General features: G+C 39.0%; 1 protein-coding gene across 5 annotated transcripts in view; it reads left to right on the plus strand.

Moving 5' to 3' along the window:
- The window catches only part of stag2b (STAG2 cohesin complex component b), a 151,979-nt gene that overhangs the window by 68,079 nt on the left and 70,139 nt on the right, over positions 1 to 13,761 (plus strand). For all 5 annotated transcript variants that reach the window (XM_078211349.1, XM_078211351.1, XM_078211353.1 and 2 more), the window contains 6 exons: positions 1,576 to 1,780; positions 2,579 to 2,730; positions 6,321 to 6,394; positions 6,507 to 6,630; positions 6,961 to 7,059; positions 11,091 to 11,170. In XM_078211349.1, the coding sequence (XP_078067475.1) occupies positions 1,576 to 1,780; positions 2,579 to 2,730; positions 6,321 to 6,394; positions 6,507 to 6,630; positions 6,961 to 7,059; positions 11,091 to 11,170 (734 nt within the window). The remainder of the gene's footprint in view (positions 1 to 1,575; positions 1,781 to 2,578; positions 2,731 to 6,320; positions 6,395 to 6,506; positions 6,631 to 6,960; positions 7,060 to 11,090; positions 11,171 to 13,761) is intronic.

The raw sequence follows: 13,761 nt of genomic DNA on the forward strand, positions 1-13,761 counted from the left end.
TATGAATAGCCATCAACTTTTTTTTAACTTCATTCATGGGACATGGGTGTCGCTGGCTGGCTGGCCAGCATTTATTGTGCATCTCTGGTTGCCCTTGGAGGGCAGTTGAAAGTCAACTATATTGCTGTGGCTCTGGAGTCACGTATGCCAGACCGGGCAAGGAGGGCGGATTTCCTTCCCTAAAGGACATTAGTAAACCAGATGGGTTTTTCCGACAATTGACGATGGTTTCACGGACATCAATAGATTCTTAATTCCAGGTATTTTTTATTGAATTCAAATTCCACCATCTGCCTTGGCGGAATTTGAGCCCGGGTCGCCCAGAACATTGGCTGAGTTTCTGGATTAATAACGTAAGCAATAATACCACTCACTCGGCCATCGCCTCTCCGTGACTAAAAACATGAAATCTTTATTTTCATTATTTTTGATTCATGTCAGGGTTTCAGCAGGGGCTTTTGTTGACTAAGTTACAGCTTAAAAAAAAAACACGTATTGCTTTATCTCCAGCCATGAGACTGTGCTATCAGTGAGCGGTTAGTGAAGTTAAATTGCTACCATACTAAAATTTAAAATTTAAGGGACTGAAAACCTTTGGAAATGGGAAAGTTTTGGAATTGAAGTGAACAAAGTTGGCCATATCCAATGATGTATTTGGAAGTTCAAGTCAATCCAATTTTAAATTTCGCTATTTTGATTATATGTTACAGTTTTTATAGATTTTTAATTTATGTAAGAAAGACAGTCTGCTTGGCTTTGCTAAAAAAATTTCAAGCTTGAAGTTGGCTGTCTGTCACTAATAATTTTAATTGAACAAAGCATAAGAAAACCAAAAGCAAAATAACACTATTAAAGTTCCAGCAGTGACATTAAATCATGTTTACTAGTAGTTATTGCATGTTATTGCCTGGTATCTGAGGTTAATCGGTTTCACAATATATTAATCATGTTATTATTTTGTTCTTCAATGAAATGCTGAAATGGCTCGACAATTCGCATTGTCTAGAAGAAATATATACTGAATTAGAAGAAATATATACTGAAGGCCAGGTTAACCAAGCTTTTACTCTCGGTGAAAACAAAAATTGGAGTGTTAACTCAGTTAAGAGACAAATATGTTTAATGAACTTATTTTTGTGAGAATTTTACCTCCTCCCCCCCCCCTTCAATTAAAGCACTTCAAGGGTTAACGGCACAAAATAGCAGCTATCTCCTGCTTTATAACAATGCCATAACTTCAGTATGAAAATGTTATTCGTCTCCCTTTATCTCCAGGCATGAGGCCGTGCCACCTGTCGGAGGATGCTGACTGTCAAAGTCTGACATCATTTCAAACACATGTTTTGGGTTTTGTGATTTGCCATCACACCAGGCACCTTTTATATTCTGCACAAAATGCATATGATTGACTTTGTATGTTAGCATATTTGAGTCATGATCATTTAAAAAAAGTCATCTGCATTATTATAACTAAATTATTGCTTTCAGAGTTAAGATTAATTCCTCACATGATTTCTGTTTAGTTGTCTCTCTGTCTTGTTTTCTTTAACCAAATTTTGTCTCCTTATACTTTAGGACAGTGGTGATTACCCTCTTACAATGCCTGGTCCACAGTGGAAGAAATTCAAGTCCAGCTTCTGTGAATTCATCTCTGTGCTTGTACGGCAGTGTCAATACAGTATCATATATGATGAGTACATGATGGACACTGTCATCTCCCTGCTAACTGGGTTGTCAGATTCCCAGGTTAGAGCATTCAGACACACCAGCACATTGGCAGGTAAAATCCACTAATCAAAGTACGGAAGTTGGTTTTCTAAAGTTGTATATTTGTTGTATTATTTATCATTTTGAATTTATATTTAAATTAAGCTGGTTTGCATTTCATCTATAGCTTGCAAGTGTTCTCTTTGTGCAATGTTATGTTCTTTTCTCCATGTTAAAAAGTCAAAAAATATTCAAAAGCTTTGGTCCACTGCTTATGCAGCTATTATTGGCTGCAACTGTGCTCCGTATCTGTTGAGCATGTTGCCTTGATTGAGTGTTTTCCCCCTCATGAACAGGTGAAGAACATTTTCAGTTCATGCGACTGTGGCCCATTTAATATAAACGTGCCACCCAGTAATATATTTTCTGTGGCTAAAAAGTGAGTTCAAGACATTGAAAAACGAAATACGACCAACAAGGGAACCAAATGATATCGGGGAGGCAGGAATGCAGAGTTGAAGGCACAATCAGATCAGCTATGCTCTTATTGAATGGTGGAACAGGCCTGAAAGGCTGAATGGTCTACCCCATCTTATTTGAATGTTCGTAAATAGGGTCTGCAACCTACAATGCTAAAAATAGCATCATGTTTATGACTTAGAACCTGATTCAAATGAGGCTTACAATGATGAAGATTTTACTATTGGTGGAGTTAGCATCCTTGTGAGAACAGGAAAACAAAACTACTTGAGCGTAATTTTTGTGTTTTCAGCAATGCAAGTTGCATCCCAATAGCAATTGCAAGTGAATTCCTTAGTATTTGTATGCATAAATATTAAACTGTCTAACCATATCTATCTTACCTTTGTAGCTATGAAGCTGATGACAGCACTAGTAAATGTGGCGTTAAATTTAAGTATTAACATGGACAACACTCAACGGCAATACGAAACTGAAAGGAATAAAATAATTGGCAAGAGGGCCAATGACCGATTGGAGCTCCTATTGCAGAAGAGAAAAGAGGTCAGTGAAATATCTACGTCGCAACTAGTGGATACTTCGAGGCCATGAGACTTTTTTTGTTGCAATCAAAAGCAAGTAGCGGGATTTCCTTCATCAATATTTTCTCTCTTACTGTTTGTTAGTTTTGTGAATTTTATTCATGATTGACTGGTATTTCATTCAAACGTTCACTTTCTCCATTACCGATGCATGGTGGCCGCTGTGTACACCATCTGCAAGATGCACTGCAGGAAATCACCACGGCTTTTTTGATGGCATGTTCCAAACCTGCTCTACCACCGAGAAGGAAAATGGCAGCACCCCAACTTGCAACTATCTCATTGTTCCTTCGCTGTTGCTGGGCCAAAATCCTGGAATTCCTTTCCTGTACTTGGGCATGCACTGCAGCATTTCAAGGAGGCTGCTCACCAGCAACTTCTTGAGGGCAGTTGGGGATGATCAATTAAAACTGGTCTAGCCTGTGACGTCCACACCCCTCGGAAGAATAAATATATATTTTTTAAATTCCTGAATGCAGAAGTGAATGCTTCTTCACAGCCTGTGCCATTGTAGATGAATTGGTTTGTAAACAAAAAGAAAGTTGTCCCTGTGACTGAGCCATATAAACAAACTTGTTTGAAAATTATAACTATGAAGCAGTTACACGCACATCTGTGCATTTAACTGCTGGCTTTCATGTAAAATTTGCTTAAAGGTTAAATGACTTGTGCCACCCTTGTAATTTTTTTTTCATTGCACTGCGTTAGTAAATGAAATAAATGGTCAAATTTGGCGTCCACTGTGTTAAAGAGGCACTCTTGCATTATTAGGCAAGATGATTCAGCTACGCATTTTAAAAGCGTTTGCTGCACAAGAAACTGGTGTGGAATGTCAACATTAGCAAGTAAATGATCCTACACTTATTTTAAGAAACAGTGCTGTGGCTGCATAGATGCATGCATGTGGAAAACTTTGCAGCTGCACTTTGACAGTCTGCCAGTGTGACAAGGAGCTGACAACAGAGCATCTCTGGCAGCAGGTACTGTACTTAGTTGCTGTGGTGTAACTGTAGCCAGCAAAAACTCCCACTTACTTTTCCCATTGAATTTTAAAGGTAGAAACATAAGGTAACTTGGCCCTCTGATGTCTTGTCCCAATTACCACTTAAACTGATGCACTAGCAAGCTTTTTATTTTTCAGGGGCATCATAGTGCAATACATTATTACTAAATGAACTGTTGACTGAGCTCTGCTGATCCATAATTTAAGTACTCCTAACTTAGAGATTTTATAAATTGTGATAAGGGTAAAGTGTGCAGGTGGGCTTTAATAAAATATATCACAGTATATAGAAAAGAATTACACGCAAACTTTATAACTGGCAAGGAACTATGTCCCAAAACAATTTCCATTTTTGTAAAGTGTGCTATTTATAGATTTCAGTAGACCGATGCTGTCACAGATGGAGTTTATTGATTTTATTGTTTGCTGTATTTTAATGTGCCCGGTTAGTATGTTTTCTTAGGATTGAGTCTTTTGCCCCAAATTAATTATTTCGGCGTCAAGGTTTTATGAAATTAAGATAAAGCAAAGATTATTTATTGGTACACCCTTGCCCCGGAGGTTTAAACCCCTGACGCACATTATCATGCACACAAAGGTTAGGTGCAGGTGAAAGAAAAAAAGCTATGATTACAAGTTGGAACGATGTTAGTAAATTTGGAATACTGTTAGTTTCTCAGCTGGCCTCTGCAACTTTGATGAAGTGATGCTTTAGTTGGAGTGGAGGTCTTGCAAAAACAGAGCATTCTCAATAAATTGCGAGGCTTCTTATTGTTTAATTGCCAGGAACTCGACTCCCAGGTGAACCTGAAGTTACAACAGATCGGGAGAAGAATCCTTCTCTTGTTTTAAAGTTAGATACCCTTGGCTGTGTCGTTGTTTTGCAGCTGGTTTAGATGGTATTTCTAATGATGTGTCAGTTTCAGAAAAGCTTCTGCTGTTCTAATTTAAAAGTAGATGACAAACATAGTTGCCTTGCCCAATATGACCTGTTCGAAGTCCAAAGTCATTTTCCAAATAAGGTGGTGTGTTGGACAAGTAAACATCCTGTGCCGTGGCTTTTCGCACCCATGGTTTCTGCTCACCATGGTATTTGAGTTTGGGACATGGAACCATCACAATACAATGAAAGGTTGATGAAATCTATTTCCTATTTGTTTAGCATCCATTGAGTTTCAATGTCTTCATTGTCATTTCTATTGATGGTCCATCCTTTACAAAAGGAATGTGTGAATTTCACAAGTATCTGTGATTATCCATATTTTTATTTGGTCTTAACTTGAGTTTCAGTGTTGTCAAGCTGGATGCTACCAAGTCACATGATATACTACAGCCATCTTAAACAGCTTTTGGTGTCCACTTTTAAAACAAAAGGTAGCTTTAAAAGTTTGTAATACCTATACTGGGCATGGCCGATGCACTGTTACTCATCGTTGACTTTTCAGGGGAAAGAGTTTGGATCATGCCTTTAATTTAGTTTTAGCCTGACTTGCTGTGTTTTTGTATTTTTGTGCGCTATTTTTTTCGTTTAGGGGTCTGGAACTGAATTTCATACTTGTTTCTTTACCCCTTGTCTTTTAAACACCGGCATGGAGGTTTACTGGAATGTTATCTGGTTTTCATGGGGAGCGATTGCAATTGCTTTGTTTTTTCTAAATTAGAACTTTGAGCGGTTTGATTCAAGTTTTCAGGATGTTTAGAGGAACTTATAGCATTGGTAGAGAAAATCTGTTTCCCCTGCTTGGGAAATCTAAGACATTGGGGCGATGTTTGAAACTTCAAGCTGGACTTCGGAATGAAATTCGGGAACATTTAGACACGTAGGATGTTAGAATTTTGGAATTCTCTTCCACAAATGGCATTAATGCTACATTAATTGTTAATTTTAATTTTGAGATTTTAAAGTATTAAGGGGTATGGAACAAAGGTGGATATATAGAGTTAGCTTTCAGATCACTTAACTTAATTGAATGGTTCCCATGTTCCTAAGCTTCTGCTCAATTGTGGAGTATATACAGTACAATTTGTACAAAATTGGCAAAACTTGTGCGATTTTAAATGCAACCTCTGTCCCTCTAGTTCTAGAAGGCATATGGATTTGAAATGCCACCTCTTAGTTTCTTCCTAGACAGATGGTGCTCGACCTGCTGTGTTTAACCAGCATTTTTTGTTTTTATTTCAGATTTGCAGCATCTGCAGTTTCGCTTTTATTCAGTTGAAATGCTTCTTTCTGTGTAAACCCATTGTCAGCTGTATTGCTCAAATTGCCCTTCATTATAGCCAGGAAGTTTTTTTTAATGCAACCCCATTTTTGTCTTAAATTGCATTCTGAAATACTAACTAGTTCTGCTGCTTCATAGCAAGCTTTTATGTTTGGTAATATGCAAATAGGGTTGAGCAGAACAAAAGGTAAAGAAACTGGCAGAATTTCAGGTCTGATTTAAGTTTGGATTACGGATTGATAGCACCCAAAGCATAAAATCTAACTCCCAAGTGGTGTGAATTAATTTAGGATTAATCCATACCTTAATCTTTTTCTCTCTTCCCAGCTTCAAGAAAATCAGGATGAAATCGAAAATATGATGAATGCCATTTTTAAAGGAGTGTTTGTACATCGATATCGGTAAGAGCTTCAATTAGTCTTGTACTTTTGCATGATGCAGCCTGTAGCAAAGAGAAATTCTACATGCATGTTTGATTGTTTTATTGTAATTGTGTTTTTTTCCCCCCCTCAGTGACGCAATCTCTGAGATAAGAGCAGTCTGCATTGAAGAGATAGGGGTATGGATGAAAATGTATAGCGATGCCTTCTTAAATGACAGTTATTTGAAGTATGTGGGGTGGACCATGCATGATAAGGTAATTAGACCATTGTTTTTGTAAATGCTGAATGTGCAGATATGTAAAGAAATACTAAAGCTTGATTGAATTATTCCTGTAAATTATCTTGTATATTCTAGTGTAGAACCAAATGTGTATTTGAACACCAAGTCTTACCAATTAATTCCATGATTACAAATCTGCAATTTTGGATCCTAGGAGTGGGGATGGGGAGAGCCGGTCAGGAAGAGTGGTGTACATTAATAAGAGATTTTCTATAAAATTTTCCTGTTGTCAAGAAAGTACTTTTTCTGCCTTTTGCCACCACCTGCCACCCCTCAGTGGTAAGAAATGTACTTTGTTTTACAGCAAGGGGAAGTGAGGCTAAAATGTTTAACAGCTCTGCAAGGTCTCTATTACAACAGAGAGCTCATTCCGAAACTTGAACTTTTTACAAGTCGTTTCAAGGTTAGTTCATTTTAAATTGCATATTACTAGATTCATTAATCTAGTTTTGTAATTTGTACCGTGTGGTTGTTAGTATGTATATAATTAACCTAATTACTGGCACACATTTTTAGTCAACAAAACCTTTTTGTTTTTTTTCACACTCTTCAGTTCATTTTTTTCTCCATTATAAATTCTAATCTCTATGTTCATAAATGGTAACCGCTTATGCACTCGCTTTTATACTATCGTGCTGTATTCAGTGTTATCCATCTGCCCAGCTTCTCACCCATACTTCAAAGAATTTAATTGAAAACCTAAATAAAACTGCTCAAGTAAAGGATATAAATTTAATTATGTTAATCTAAAATGTATTCACTGTTGTTCTTGCATTCTCAGTACTGAAAGGTACCAGTGTCTCTCTCAATGTTCCAAAACCATGTCGCTTTCCATACAATACCGCCATTACTTCCTAATGTCGCTGCCAAAGTGTCTCACTTTTTCCTCTTCTCCGCTACTGCTAACCCAGTAAGCCAGCGCTGCCAAATCCAAGATTCCCACCTTGGTTAAAACCAGTGTGGTGCTATGAAAGTTCATGTATATAATGGCTGCTGAGCACAACTCTTCTCACTCTTCCCCCATTGGGATTTCATATTCCTACCTCTAATCTGCTCCACATCGCCTATTATCTTGTGCACAGAACCTGGTAAAAATCCAATATGCAGGTATGAATAGTTAATGAAGATCATTTGTTTATTTTGTAAATGTTATATTCACTCAAAAGAAATAGTTATGAAGGTAAATCGAGCAACTACAGGCGAATCAATTTAACCTTGGAAAGTAGGAAAGTGAATAGAAATGATAATTGGCATAAATTTTGATGATCACATGGATTTGTTCAAGGTAAATCGTGCTTAACTGATTCTGTTGCTTATTTATGCAACAGAGTTAATGAGGATCATGTTGTTTATGTGACTATATGGATTTAAGAAAAGGCATTTGATCAAGTGTCATCCAATTGTCTGACCAGCAGTTTTGAAACTCATGGAATGAAAGCGGCAGTGGCAATATGAATGCAAAGTTGGCTGTGGTAAATTGTTTTTTGTACTCGAGGAAGGTGTACAGTGTTGTTTCCTAGAGGGCGGAATGAGCCCCACTGCTTTACTTTATAACCTAATGACTTACCCTCGGGTATATAGGCCACAACTTAAAAATCTCAAATGTTACAAAATTTGCAAGTGCGCCGAACTGTGAGTAAGATGCTGCTCGACTTCAAGAGGACTAAGGTTGGTGGAATGTGGAGACATGCCAGATGAAATTTAATGCAGAGAAATAGAAACATAGAAGAAACATAGAAAAACTACAGCACAAAACAGGCCCTTCAGCCCCACAAGTTGTGCCGAACATATCCCTACCTTCGAGGCCTACCTATAACCCTCCATCCTATTAAGTCCCATGTACTCATCCAGGAGTCTCTTAAAAGACCCTATTGAGTTTGCCTCCACCACCACCGATGGCAGCCGACTCCACTCGCCCACCACCCTCTGTGTGAAAAACCTCCCCCTAACATTTCCCCTGTACCTACCCCCCAGTGAAGTGATTCATTTTGGTGGGAAGAATTAGCAGAGGCACTGCAAAGTGAAGGGTGCATTCTGAAGTGTGTTCTGAAACAGAGGGATCTGGAGTTATATGTACAACCATCATTGAAGGTGGCAGGGCAGGTTTAGAAAGTGGTTTAAAAGGCAAATGGGATCTTGTGTAAAGGCATAGCAACTTGAAAAAGTAAATAAGTTATAACAGACCTTTTTAAAATATTGGTTTGGCCTCAACTGGAATTGTTCTGGGCATTGCACGTTAGCAAAGATGTAAAGGCTTTGAGAAGTTGCAGCAAATATTTGAGTGATTTGTGTAACTAGTGGGTACTGCAGGGATTAGTTCTCGGCCTGCAATTTATATTAATGCCTGGAGGAAGGAACAGAATGTCAGCTTTCCAAATTTGCCAGTGATACAAAGATAGGTGGAAGGGCATGTTGAGATGAGGATATCGTGATTCTGCAACAGGATACAGATAGATTGGGTGACTGGGTGAAAACCTGGCAAATGAAGTTTAACGTGGGGAAATGTGAGGTCATGCACTTCTGGAGAAATCAAAAGGCAGAGTATTAACTAAATGGAGAGAGACTGCAGGTACGTGAAATACAGAGGGATCTAGGTGTTCTAGTGCATGAATCTCAAAAATCTGGCAGGCTGGTTGAACAAGTCGTTAAGGCAAAATGGCATTTTGGCCTTTATTGCGAAGGGGTTGGAGTTTAAAAATAGGGAGGTTTTGTTGCAATTGTAAAGGATGGTGGTGAAGCCTCACCTGAAAGACTGTGCACAGCTTTGATTCCCTTACTTGAAAAAAGGATATAGTAACTTTGGAGGCAGTCCAAAGGAGATTCATCAGGCTCATTCCTGGGATGAGAGGATTGTCCTATCAAGAGAGACTAAATTATTCCTTAGTTTAGAAGAGTTTTGGGTGACCTTATTTAAGCGTATAGGATCCTGAGGGGGCTTGACAGGGTAAGTGGTGAGATGTTTTCACTAATGACAGACTCGAACAAAGGGCCATAGCTACAAGATAGAGGGCTGGTTATTTAGAATTGAGATGCGTAGAAATTTCTTCTGGCAGAAGGTGGTGAATCTATTGAATTCCCTGTGCCAAAGGGTTGTGGAACCTGGATCATTAGAAGTATCTAAAATAGAGATGGATAAATGTTTGATAGTTCGAAGAGTAGAATGTTATGGGGAAGTGACACACAAAAGGAGCTGAGACTGGCATAGATCAATCATGATTGTATTGAATGGCGGAGCAGGCTTGAAGGACCTGGCGGCCTTTTGCTCCTATTTCTTGTGTTCAGGGCTGAGGGTCTTCAAGTTACAGGGAGAGATTGGGGAAGCTGGCGTTCTCGTTGTGGAAAGGAAATTGAGAGGAGATTTGCTAAAGGTGCATGAAGGATTGAGACAGCAAATTGAGGTAAGTTATTGGCTTTGAAGGAAGGTTTGAGAGCCAGGGGAGACAGATTTTAAATTAATTGGCAAAAGAACAAATAGTGACATGAGAAAGCATGTTTTTAAGCAGCAAGTGGATTGCTTGAGAGGGTGGTGGAAGCGGATACAATTGTGGCTTTCAAAAGGGAATTGGTTAAACACCTGAAATAAATTTGCAACTTCATATTCTTTATCTGGAGTCATTTTAAACAATAGCTGGGTTGTGGGGAAAGGGGAGGAAGGAATGCCAGTTTTTCTATACTTCCTGCTGCCTCAGTAAAGCAGCCAGCATAATTAAGGACCCCATACATCCCGGATATACTCTCTTCCACCACCTTCCGTCAGGGAAAAAAGATAGGAAATTTTGAGGTCATGTACCAACCAACTCAAGAACAGCTTTTTCCGTACTGTTATCTGACTTTTGAATGGACCTACCTCTCATTAAATTGATCTTTCTCTACACCCCAGCTATGACTGTAACTCGACATTTTGTACTCTCTTGTTTCCTTCTCTATGAACAGTATGCTTTGTCTGTATAGCGCACAAGAAACAATACTTTTCACTGTGTCCCAATACAAATTTCAAAAATAAATCAAATCAAATGATGGCCTCCTGTGCTGTAACAATTATGATTCTGTGGTAGTCACTGAAATTATATAGCAAAATAATGCTTCAAAAATCCAAAAGGCCATGTAATACAATTGAAGTTGGACATATTTGATTTCTGCATAAAAAATCTTAGGAATGCTATAAAAGATGATGTATTTGAAAATAAAATTTGTATGATAATGCTGATAGTGTGCTAATCAACTTAAATAAATAATTACAAGCATGTAGTGACTAGTTAATGTCTGTGAAAATGGTAAATAGTTGGAACATCTACACCCCAGTCAAGCATTATCGATCTACAGTGACTGCTAGAGATAGATATTTAAGACAAATCTCAAATAACCTGCACTGGAAGCTACTCATGCAACTTCTTTTGAGACTTTTCTGTATTAATGAACTATCTTCTTTTTTAGGATAGAATTGTTTCCATGACTCTAGATAAAGAATATGAAGTTGCTGTGCAAGCAATAAAACTCCTTACACTCGTTCTGCAGTAAGTAGCGGTTGTTATATTTTTCTTTACTAGATTTGGTCATGTGGCCTATCAGAATCTTTTTACAGTAATTGGATATTTATAATATTGTTTTGCCATTTGAGATGCATCCTTTCACTGACTCCATTGGGTTGGAACACTTCAGAATCTGTTTCATCTTCCATCAGATAAACTAATCTTTTATGTACACCTCTCCTAAGACTTAGAAGATTGGGAAAGCTTTAAAAAACAACAAAGAATGATTAAGACAGCGATTAAAAAAAGGAAAGATAGATTATGAAACTAAACGAGCTCTAAACATAAAAAATAATAGTAAAAGTTTTTACAAATATATAAAAAGGAATAGAGTGGCTAGGGTGAATGTTGGACCCTTGGAGGACGAGAGGGGGGATTTAATAGTGGAAAACGAGGAAATGGCTGAGACTTCAAATAGGTTTTTTGTGTCGGTCTTCACGGTGAAAGACACAAATAGTTTACCGAATATTAACGATCGAGTGTTGGTAGGAGGAGAGGTACTCAATACAATTATTGTTACTAGAGAGGCAGTGCTTGGTAGACTAACGGGACTGAAGGTGGACAAGTCCCCGGGCCCGGATGGAATGCATCCCAGGGTACTGAAAGAAATGTCAGAGGTAATAGCGGATGCGTTAGTGGTTATTTATCAAAATTCACTGGACTCTGGGGCAGTGCCAGCTGATTGGAAAACGGCTACTGTTGCACCGCTGTTTAAAAAAGGAAGTAGACAAAAGGCGGGTAACGACAGGCCGGTTAGCTTAACGTCTAGTTAGGAAAATGCTGGAATCCATCATTAAAGAAGAAATAGCAGGCCATCTGGATAAGAATGGTTCGATCAAGCAGACGCAGCATGGATTCATGAGAGGAAAGTTGTGTTTGACGAACTTACTGGATTTTTATGAAGATGTGACTAGTGCGGTTGACGGAGGGGAACCGGTAGATGTGTTTTTGGATTTCCGAAAGGCATTCGATAAGGTGCCTCACAAAAGGTTGCTGCAGAAGATTGGGGCACACGGAGTTGGGGGTAGGGTGTTAGCGTGGATCGGGGACTGGCTATCCAACAGGAAGCAGAGAGTTGGAATAAATGGGTGCTTTTCTGGTTGGCAGATGGTAACTAGTGGCGTGCCGCAGGGATCGGTACTGGGGCCTCAACTGTTTACTATTTACATAGATGATCTGAAGGAGGGGACTGAGTGTAGGGTAACAAAGTTTGCTGACGACACGAAGATAAGTGGGAAAGTGAATTGCGTGGAGGAAGCGGAAGGTCTGCAGAGAGATTTGAATAGGCTGAGTGAGTGGGCGAGGATCTGGCAGATGGAGTATAACGTTGGCAAATGCGAGGTTATTCACTTTGGAAGAAATAATGGCAAATTGGATTATTATTTAAATGGAAAAAAATTACAACATGCTACTGTGCAAAGGGACCTGGGGGTCCTTGTGCATGAGTCGCAAAAGCTCAGTCTGCAAGTACAACAGGTTATCAAGAAGTCAAATGGGATGTTGGCATTTATCGCGAGGGGGATAGAATATAAAAGCAGACAAGTCTTGCTGCATCTGTACAAGGCATTGGTGAGGCCGCAGCTGGAATACTGTGTGCAGTTTTGGTCCCCTTACTTGCGGAAGGATATATTGGCCTTGGAGGGAGTGCAGAGAAGGTTCACCAGATTGATACCGGAGATGAGGGGTGTAGATTATGAGGAGAGATTGAGCAGATTAGGTTTGTACTAGTTGGAGTTTAGAAGGCTGAGGGGTGATCTTATAGAGACATATAAGATAATGAAGGGGCTGGATAGGGTAGAAGTGGAGAGATTCTTTCCACTTCGAAAGGAAACCAGAACTAGAGGGCACAGCCTCAAAATAAAGGGGGGTCTGTTTAGGACAGAGTTGAGGAGGAACTCCTTTTCCCAGAGGGTGATGAATCTCTGGAATTCTTTGCCCACTGAAGTGGTGGAGGCTACCTCGTTGAATATGTTTAAGTCACGGATAGATGGATTTCTGATCGGTAGGGGAATTAAGGGTTATGGGGAGCAGGCGAGTAAGTGGAACTGATTCACTTCAGATCAGCCATGATCTTATTGAATGGCGGGGCAGGCTCAAGGGGCTAGATGGCCTCCTCCTGCTCCTGCTCCTATTTCTTATGTTCTCCGACATTAAGTCTTGTGAGTAGCGCATCTGGATTTCTTGAACTCCTTGCAAATAATTCTGAATTATCTGTTTTGTCAAGTCAGTCCTGTCAGCCTGGCCGTAATACTTAAATTATCCCCATTTGTATTTATTATACAAATGCTTACCTTTTGTTGAGTCTTCCAGAATAACTAGCATTATGCATACAGCTCCATTCTGCTTAAAGCCCATTCAGTTTTGAGCTTAACAAGTTGCTTTCTGTAAGCAGAATCAATTCATGTTTCAAATAGGTTTTGTGGCCTTTTTTAAAGTTGCACAAGCTATTAGTATTTGTAAAAGTGCTTGTAGTTAGTCTTTTCCCATCTTCAGCATGTATTTTCAGATTTGTTGAGATCGCTTATCGATGCTCATTGCAACCCTTCCTTCTCACTGATAAAGTAAATGTCACCACA

The sequence above is a fragment of the Mustelus asterias genome, chromosome 4, assembly GCF_964213995.1.
Source record: "Mustelus asterias chromosome 4, sMusAst1.hap1.1, whole genome shotgun sequence".
Taxonomy (NCBI): Eukaryota; Metazoa; Chordata; class Chondrichthyes; order Carcharhiniformes; family Triakidae; genus Mustelus; species Mustelus asterias.